Genomic DNA, 8544 nt, shown 5'->3' with positions numbered 1-8544 from the left:
CCCGTGTGGCCTCGGTTCTCTGTGCCGCCGAACGTGCCCGAGGTGGGGTGGTTCTCCTCACTTCGTACCAAGGACGTCTCCGCAGCGGACAAAAGAGGGAAGGGGAGGGAGGAGAATGGAAGGGATCTAAGGTCGACCTTCCAGAAACGCGCTGAACCACAGGATTCTGTCCTAGGAGATGCCAGACTTCCAAAGCTTTCCCTGTGGGGCGAGAGGTGGGGAATGTTAAGACTCACCAGGCTCTTTGAAGTCTCTAATCACTGTTAAACAAACAATCTAGGTAAAAATAAAACAAAGCAAAACAATCAGCCTCCCTGCCACCCCCACCCCCGAAAATGGCCCTCCTGGTGCACACGCAGGTGCTAGACAATTTCCATGAGATCCCCATCTTCTCCCTAGCAGAGGGCAGGTGAGTTGGAAGAGGATTGAAGTCCTAAGAACCCTTCCTGGAGGCGGGCAGGACATCTGGGAAGCAGAAAGGGGCATGAGCTGCCCACGGCAGTCCGGACCACTGTAGCAAAGTACCTTGCTAACTTGTTCTGCACTTCACAGGTGCATTAATAGCTCATTGTGTTCCCAGCGCTGCGTTCCCCAGCTCATTTCTCCCCCTTCCCCTGCCCTATTACGTAGATGGTGGCTTCTGGGGTCTCCCAGCTGTGAATGGTAGTTGGATAAGCCCCTGTCCCAGGTGCTGAAGCCCTGGACTCTGCACTGGAATCTCTCACACCTCACCTGGTTTCGCAGCCACCTGAAGGACACCAGTCAGTGCCTACAGCCCAACCCCGTTCTCCAGGGTAACACGCAGTGCTGGAGAAAAGTTTGGGGAGCGCCTGACCTGTGGTGGCGCAGTGGGTAAAGTGTCAACCTGGAACGCTGAGGTCACTGGTTCAAAGCACTGGGCTTGCCTGGTCAAGGCATATATGGAAGTTGATGCTTCCTGCTCTTCCCCCCACCCTAAAATAAATAAAAAAGTAAACACTTAAAAAAAAGTTTAGGGAGGGCCCTGGCTGGTTAGCTCTATTATAGCATTGTCCTGATATGCCAAGGTTGTGGGTTCAATCCCAGGTCAGGATACATATAAGAGTCAACCCGAGGGGAAGGTGGTGAGGGGAGGGGGCAAAAGGGGTGTCAAGGAGAACACGAGGGAGGGGAGGGAGGGAGATATATTTGGGTGAACACTTGTAACTATGTAAACACAACAAATTTTAAAAACGTGTCAACAAATGAAGGTATAATTAAATGAAACAACAAATTGATGTCTCTCAAATCAATAAATTTAAAAGTCTAGGGGTAGGGCTGCAAACCCCTTTCTTACCACATTTTTTTTGAGGGGAGGAACATGGGACTTTGAATAGTTGGGGGACTCGCTCCCTTTTCTCCACCATGCACTCTTCCTCCACATCATAATCCAACTCATCCAGCATCTGGCCAGCTGCTTCACAGCCACTCTCCTCATAGCCACTCTTCAGCCACAGAGGCCCTATCTCCCCCCAGTCCCCTACAAACCAAGTCGGGGGCTCCCCCTCCACCTTACTCCACCTAATACTCATCCTCCAGTCTCACCTCCTCAGGGAAGCCCACCATGATCCTCAGACTAACTCTAATATCCTTGAATGCCTCATCCAATCTCTTCATGTTTCCTTAGGGCTTTTAATTAGATTTGAGACTACTTGTACTTGTGTGATAACTTGATGACTGTCTATGTTTCTAACTAGGCTGAAAGTTCAGCTCTTGTTCATCATCAGTTGCTTTTCTTTTTTATTATTATTATCAGTTCAACCACTATTTACTTAGTGAGTCTTGTGTCATGCACAATTTAGGGAACTGGGGGTGTCATTGTGAACCAGGATAATTTGGTCAGTTGGGGAGACAGTCATTCACACAATCACACAGGGATCCTGAATAGAAGAAGTCACCTCGATGAGTTCCCAAGATAGGGTTGCAGGACCAACCACCCTGGGAGAAGAAGCTTAAGCCAGAAGCCTCCCACCCCAGCCATGTGAAACATGTTCCTCCATATTTGTTTCTCCCTGACTGACGCTCAGTGATTATTTGTTGGGGGAAGAAGGGGGGACTGCAAGAACTAAGACTGACGGGCAGCAGGAGGAATTCTGTGAATTAACCAATTGAGCTATCCAGCCAGGGCCCAGGCAGGAACTCTTGACAACACATGAGCAAGGACCTCCTTGTGTACACATCTATCTCTCTCTGTCCTGGACTAGGCAAGGCCTTTATTCCTTCTTGCACTCAATAGTCCATTCATTCATTGATTCTGCCAAAGTTAGACATGTCCCCACCACCAAGCCAAGGTCTAGGGCTGGTCCTCAGGAGAGGGCAATCTCGGGCTAGGGAGCTCAGGGACCCTAACTGGTGTCATAAGCTCACGTAGTGGAAGAGACATCATCGACCCACTTCTACAAACCCGGAGCGCCACCTATCCCCACCAACTAGGGGCAAGGATATCACTTTCAAGGGAGGTGGATGCAGCGTCGAGAAACAGCCACTGGGAGAGAGGAATATCCCTTGCTCCAAGACACAGGGTGCCTCCGCAAATTGGGAGCAATTCCCCCACCAGTCCAGCAAGAGGCAGATTCTACGCGGGGCGCCCCCTGCAGTGCTGGCCGAGCTGCGTGTTCCAGGCTCCACGCTAGCCAATGAGCGCAGCCCGGGCGGGCGTGCCTCTCCGCGCCCCAGGAATAAAAGCCCTGCATACTGCCGGCCCACCACCCTTCTGGTCCTTACACAGACTCAGAAAGAATCAACCATGGTGCTGTCTCCCGCCGACAAGGGCAACGTCAAGGCCGCCTGGGATAAGGTGGGCGGCCATGCTGGCGACTATGGCGCAGAGGCCCTGGAGAGGTGAGGACCTCCTTTACCCTGCTTCCGCCCGGGGGCTCAGCACCCGCCCACCAGCCTGCCAGCTACGCCTCGGCGGGCACCGGCCGGCTGGCGCCCACACTCTCGAGAGCTCAGGGTCCAGACCGCGGACCTGCCCGAGGAAGCCAGCCAGAGCCTTGGTGCGGACCCGAGGCTCAGGACCCTGCCCTGGGCCCCCACCCCCACCCTCCACACCGCCGCTCACCCTCTTCTCCCCGCAGGATGTTCCTGAGCTTCCCCACCACCAAGACCTACTTCCCCCACTTCGACCTGTCCCACGGCTCCGCCCAGGTCAAGGGCCACGGCAAGAAGGTGGCTGACGCCCTGGGCAACGCCGTGGCCCACATGGACGACCTGCCCGGTGCCCTGTCGGCTCTGAGCGACCTGCACGCCTACAAGCTGCGTGTGGACCCCGTCAACTTCAAGGTGAGCACGGGGGTCCGGTCGGCAAAGACCTGAGGGGAGGGCTCCCTTGGGTTCCAGGAGGTGGAGCGCGGGCCGCTGCTCCCCAACGACCCCTGATACCGTCTCTCTTCACAGCTCCTGAGCCACTGCCTGCTGGTGACTCTGGCCAGCCACCACGCGGCTGACTTCACCCCTGCCGTCCACGCCTCCCTGGACAAGTTCTTGGCCTCTGTGAGCACCGTGCTGACCTCCAAATACCGTTAAGCTGGAGCCGAGGCTATCCCTGCCCTGGGTGGGAGCGCCCTTGTGCTCCGCGCACCCGCACTTCCTGATCTTTGAATAAAGTCTGAGTGGGCTGCAACCCGTGTGGCCTCGGTTCTCTATGCCGCCGAACGTGCCTGGGGTGGGGGTGGTTCTCCTTGCCTCGGACCAAGGACATCTCTACAGCAGGTGAAGGAAGGGTAGGGGATGAAAGGGCCGGGGAGGGAGTGGAGCTAGTCCTGTTGCCGCTGCCTAGGATTCACTGGGCAGCCCCCTACTCTCACCCTGGAGTGCTCTGTTGCATACATTTCCCTTTCTACATTCCATTCACGGGCTTTTGCTATTCAACACGAGTTTGCTCAAATAACGGTTTTGTTTTCCATCTTCACATTCTATGGCATTTACATTCAAAGTTGGTGGACCTCCAGTTAGGACCTCTGAGCTCTCCCATGGTTCTTTCCAGAGATGGACAGAGGGGAATCCACGTGGGTCACACTCCTCTTCATCAAGTGCTTCCCTGACACATGCACAGTCTAAATGAAACGGGGCGTGCAGTTCAAATGCAGATGCCAGGCAGTTTCCTGGAGGCAACCTTTTCACTTGGAGCCACCTCTGGGATGCTCACTCTGTAGACATGATATCCTGGAGCCACCATAGGTCTGGAGGCCCAATTCTGGGACCAGCTCATCATCCACTGCAGGCTGGCCCTCTGACTCAGCCCAGAGCTGGGGCTGAGGATCCTGCACTTTGATGTGCTTCGTCCCCATGGAGCTGGCCCTTAGTGCTGTAGCCTCAGAGTAGGGGCTTGAGGTGTCTGGTCCGGGCTGCTGTCCAGCCCCAAGTTCCAACTGAGAGCAGTGTCCTTTCTTTCCTGGGTTCAAGAGTGGTCCTTGGGAAATAAGACAGCAGGTCCCCTTTGTCAGTTGGTGATGCTTTTAGCACAGCTGGTGGCATAGTCTGAGCTCTCAGTAGGAGGCTGTCTTCCTTACTTTATTATTAGGAAAAATGAGGGAACCCCCCAAATGTCCATCAACTGATGAATAGACCAACTAAATGTGGTCCATCCATACAATGGGATGTTGTTCAACCATAAATAGCAATGGACTATTGATACATAATACAAGAAGAATAAACCTTGAAAATGTGCTAAGTGAAAGAAGCCAGACACAAAAGACCATATACCTCATAATTCTATTTGTATAAAATGTCCAGAATAAGCAAATGCACAGAGACAGAGAGCAGATTGGCAGTTGCCAGGGGCTGGAGGAGAAGGGTTATGAAATGACTGCCAATGGATACAGAGTTTCTATTTGGGATGGTGAAAAAAGTTCTGAATAATGGTTGCACAACACTGCAAATGTAATTAAAGACAGGGTGTAGTACACTGTAAAATAACTAAGATGGCAAATTTTATGTTATATGAATTTTACCACCAATAAAACAAAAAGAGGGATGCCCAGCACAGAATAAGTGTGGCATAGGTATTAGCTATTATTACAATACATCCTAGGCACTTAATATATATGTTCATTGTCCTGAAAGGAACGTCTGCTATGAGCGAGGCACCTAACATTTCTTATTAATTCTCATAACAATCTTGAGAAGAAACTATATTCATTTTATACAATAAATGAGATAATAGACTCAGGTAGGGTTACAATAGACATGGGAGGGAGGTAGAATAAGCTGACATGCAATGCTAAAGTTTAGTGTTACCTAATAATATGTATTAAATATTCGTTTCCAGTCTGAACAGTGGATGGAGCGTTCGACTGGGATGTGGAAGACCCTGGTTCGAAACCCCTAGATCGCCAGCTTGAGCACAGGCTCATCTGGTTTGAGCAAGGCTCACCAGCTTGAGCCCAGGGTCGCTGGCTTGAGCAAGGGGTCACTCTGTCTGCTGTTGCCCCCAGGTCAAGGCACATATGAGAGAGCAGTCAATGAACTAAGGTGCCGCAACAAAGAATTGATGCTTCTCCTCTCTCTCCCTTTCTGTCAGTCCCTATCTGTCCCTCTCTCTTTCTTCTGTCCCTCTCTATGACTCTCTCTGTCGCTGTCACACACAAAAAAATCGTTTCCATATAGTCAACATTATAAAAATAGGGGTCTCAGAGTCCAGGGCATTTGGTAAGGTCCCAGATCAGAGCAAATGGAGATTGGACGCTCTCGGACCCCACCGGACCAGACGCTGCATCGTGGCGCCCCCTAGAGGCCATGGGGACCCGGCGGCTGATCGGCGCAGGCGCAGGCTCAGACGCAGCCGCAGTCCTGGGCACTAAGCTCGCACAGAGGGCCGGGGGCTCCACCATGGAACTGTCGCCAGCGGACAGGGCGTTACTGCGCGCACTTTGGAGAAAGCTAGGTAACAACGTCGGTGTCTACACGACGGAGGCCCTGGAGAGGTGCGGACAGGCCCTAGCGCCCTCCGGTCTCACCCTGCCTTCCTGCCCACGAGGAAGGTCCCCGCCCCTCCCGATACCCTCAACACCTCATTAGCCCTTCCTCCTGAAGGACCTTCCTGGCCTTCCCCTCCACCAAGATATACTTCCTCCACCTGGACCTGCGCCCCGGCTCCGCCCAAGTCAAAGCCCACGGCCAGAAGGTGGCCGACGCTCTGACCCTGGCTGTGGATCACCTGGACGACCTGCCAGGTGCCCTGTCGGCCCTGAGCGACCTGCACATGAACAAGCTGCAGGTGGACCCCGTCAACTTCAAGGTGAGCATGCGGACGGGGCAGGTCTCTCCCACCGGGGTTGGGGGTAGTTCCCACAAGGGAAGGTTGTGGAGGGGACAGATAGACCTCGGTGGGACGACTCTGTCCCTCCGTCCCTCCGCAGCTCCTGAGCCACTGCCTGCTGGTGACCCTCGCCCGGCACTACCCCGGAGACTTCAGTCCCGCCCTGCAGGCCTCGCTGGACAAGTTTCTGAGCCACGTGATTTTGGCGCTGGTCTCCAACTATCACTAAACTTGGGGTGGGTAATCGCGGGACCCCCGCCTTCCTTTCCTGCGACGTCCGTGTTTGAGTAAATTCTCCCAAAGAAAGCCTCTGCTTGTGTGCGTGTTCCTTGGTGGATACAGGTACCAGGATACCAGGAACCTGATGGGATTCAGGGAGAGGTGCTGCCTGCCCTCTTACCAAAGAAAGGGTGGGGGTCTGGAGAGGCCCGAGCTGCACATCCACCATGGACAGATCTGGGTGCACCCGGCTGGATGCCTTGTGTGACTGAGGGGAGATTCAGATCACCCCCACCTTTGGTGGCTGGAAACCTTTGGTACAGTGGATCTCAAATGCCAGATCATAAACCCCGCCTCACCATGTCCTTGGCTGCAGCCACTTGGAGTCACAGACCCGAAACTTCAACCCCTCGGCAGTGGGGTGGCATGTCGGGGGTCATGGGCTTGCCCTAGATGATGAGGTCTGGCCCCTCCCCAGAGCTGCTCACTTGGGCGGACTCCACACAGATTTAGGTAACCCGGACCTGATCCCCCACACACTTGGACCTCCAGTGGACATGCCCCGTGGTGGCCGAAGCCTTGAGGTGCCGGCTCTGAGCACGGTCTCGTCAGTGCAGGGTCGCTGGCTTGAGCAGGGGGAATCCTCCACATGATCCCAAAGCTCACCAGCTTGAGCCCAAAAGGTCACTGGCTTGAACAAGGTGACTTTGGGTTGACCCTGGGCAAGGCACCTACGAGAAGCAATCAACGCACAACTAAAGTGAAAGCAACTACCAGTTGATGCTTCTCATCTCTCTCCCTTCCTGCCTCTCACTATTCTCTCTCAATAAAATAAGTCATTTAAAAACAACAATAAACTTCAGGCAGGGTGTGGCAAGGCACAGCCCCTGAGAAAATTAGGGAACAGTGCCCCCTGCCGGCACAAATACAACTTACTCAGAGCCCAACCTGCACAATAGTAGGCAGTGGCTCTAAAAAGGGTATTGGGGACTTCAGGAATCCAAACAGTGAAGCCCCATTTGCCAGACTCCGGACTTGGTGGAATAAGGTGCATCGGGTCCGACCTAAATCCACACTTCTAGACATACTTCGTTTTAAAAATTTTCCTCATAAAATCAACCATGGTCTGGATCTGCCCATTTGGCTCAGTGGTAGGGCATGGGCACAGCGTGTGGATGTCCTGCATTTGATTCTCAGTCAGGGTACACAGCAGTGGTCATCTGCTTCCCCACTCCTCCCCTCTCTTCTTCTCTTCCCCTTCAGCAGCCATGGCTCATTGAGCTGGCCCCTAGGGTGAGGATGGCTGGGTGGATCCTCCTGCTTCAGGTGCTAAAAATAGCTTGGTTGCTTGGCAACAGCCCTAGATGGGAGAGCATGGCCAATAGGGGGCTGTGGGGTGATCCTGGTGGAGCACTGTGGGAGTCTGACTCTGTCTCCCTGCCTCTCACTTAAAAAAAATCGTCATTGTAGAAGCTTCAGAAAATGTAGTAACAACTCCATTTACTGTCCCTTCATCTGTATCTCAGTAGGTCCAGCACACCTATTTTATTCCTTCAATACCCCCTTGAAACATGGGAAACTAAGTGTGAACAAATGAAGGACATGGGAGTCAGATCAAGAGCACATGTGCACACACACACAATGGTAGAAACAGCCCCGCCCAGAAATGTAACAAGGTAATATTTAATATACAGCCTTTCAGATAGTTATAGAAACATTTAGAGATATTTTTCTTAAGTGGTATCTTTGCCTTGGTTGGATAGCTCAGTTGGTTAGAACATTGTCCAACATGCTGAGGTTGCAGGTTCAATACACTGTTAGGGCACAAACAAGAATCAACCAATGACAGCATGAATAAGTGGAACAATAAGTCGATGTTTCTTTATCTTTCTTTTCCTTCCTCTCCAAAAATCAATGAAAATTTTTAAAAAAGAAATGCTGTCCTTATAGTAACATTGGAAAAAGTGGGCACACTGGATGGACTATATAGAGAAAAATACTTGGTATGGAGAGAAAAAAACATAACCAAAGTTAAAAAACTGGGA

The 8544-nt window shown here is 52.4% G+C and overlaps 2 protein-coding genes across 4 annotated transcripts; both read left to right on the top strand.

The window, feature by feature from the left end:
- The first annotated feature begins 2702 nt into the window (after positions 1 to 2702).
- Positions 2703 to 3643, top strand: LOC136336583 (hemoglobin subunit alpha). The gene is made up of 3 exons (XM_066278389.1): positions 2703 to 2859; positions 3099 to 3303; positions 3418 to 3643. Exons 1-3 carry the CDS (start codon positions 2765 to 2767, stop codon positions 3544 to 3546), a joined length of 429 nt encoding a protein of 142 aa, XP_066134486.1. The 5' UTR covers positions 2703 to 2764; the 3' UTR covers positions 3547 to 3643.
- Positions 3644 to 5819: 2176 nt separating this feature from the next.
- On the top strand, positions 5820 to 8105 carry HBQ1 (hemoglobin subunit theta 1). 3 transcript variants are annotated; one of them, XM_066278388.1, is made up of 4 exons: positions 5820 to 5945; positions 6055 to 6259; positions 6381 to 6516; positions 8029 to 8105. In XM_066278388.1, the coding sequence occupies exons 1-3, from the start codon at positions 5851 to 5853 to the stop codon at positions 6507 to 6509; spliced, it is 429 nt and encodes a 142-aa protein (XP_066134485.1). In that variant the 5' UTR covers positions 5820 to 5850; the 3' UTR covers positions 6510 to 6516; positions 8029 to 8105. The 3 variants fall into 3 exon arrangements, with proteins under 3 accessions (XP_066134485.1, XP_066134484.1, XP_066134483.1); XM_066278387.1 differs by having other exon boundaries at positions 8026 to 8054; XM_066278386.1 differs by lacking the exon at positions 8029 to 8105 and having other exon boundaries at positions 6381 to 6572.
- Positions 8106 to 8544: the final 439 nt, after the last annotated feature.

Source organism: Saccopteryx bilineata, chromosome 4 (assembly GCF_036850765.1).
Source record: "Saccopteryx bilineata isolate mSacBil1 chromosome 4, mSacBil1_pri_phased_curated, whole genome shotgun sequence".
NCBI lineage: Eukaryota > Metazoa > Chordata > Mammalia > Chiroptera > Emballonuridae > Saccopteryx > Saccopteryx bilineata.
Note: the sequence above shows the minus strand (reverse complement) of the source record. Positions and strands in the feature narration are given on the sequence as shown.

Bases quoted from the DNA above. Each gene is read 5' to 3' on its own strand.
- LOC136336583 (XM_066278389.1), top strand. From the start codon at position 2,765: ATGGTGCTGTCTCCCGCCGACAAGGGCAACGTCAAGGCCGCCTGGGAT. The intron at 2,860-3,098 runs GTGAGGACCTCC...TTCTCCCCGCAG, and splicing joins GGCGCAGAGGCCCTGGAGAG to GATGTTCCTGAGCTTCCCCA. The intron at 3,304-3,417 runs GTGAGCACGGGG...CTCTCTTCACAG, and splicing joins TGGACCCCGTCAACTTCAAG to CTCCTGAGCCACTGCCTGCT.
- HBQ1 (XM_066278388.1), top strand. From the start codon at position 5,851: ATGGAACTGTCGCCAGCGGACAGGGCGTTACTGCGCGCACTTTGGAGA. The intron at 5,946-6,054 runs GTGCGGACAGGC...TTCCTCCTGAAG, and splicing joins ACGACGGAGGCCCTGGAGAG to GACCTTCCTGGCCTTCCCCT. The intron at 6,260-6,380 runs GTGAGCATGCGG...GTCCCTCCGCAG, and splicing joins TGGACCCCGTCAACTTCAAG to CTCCTGAGCCACTGCCTGCT.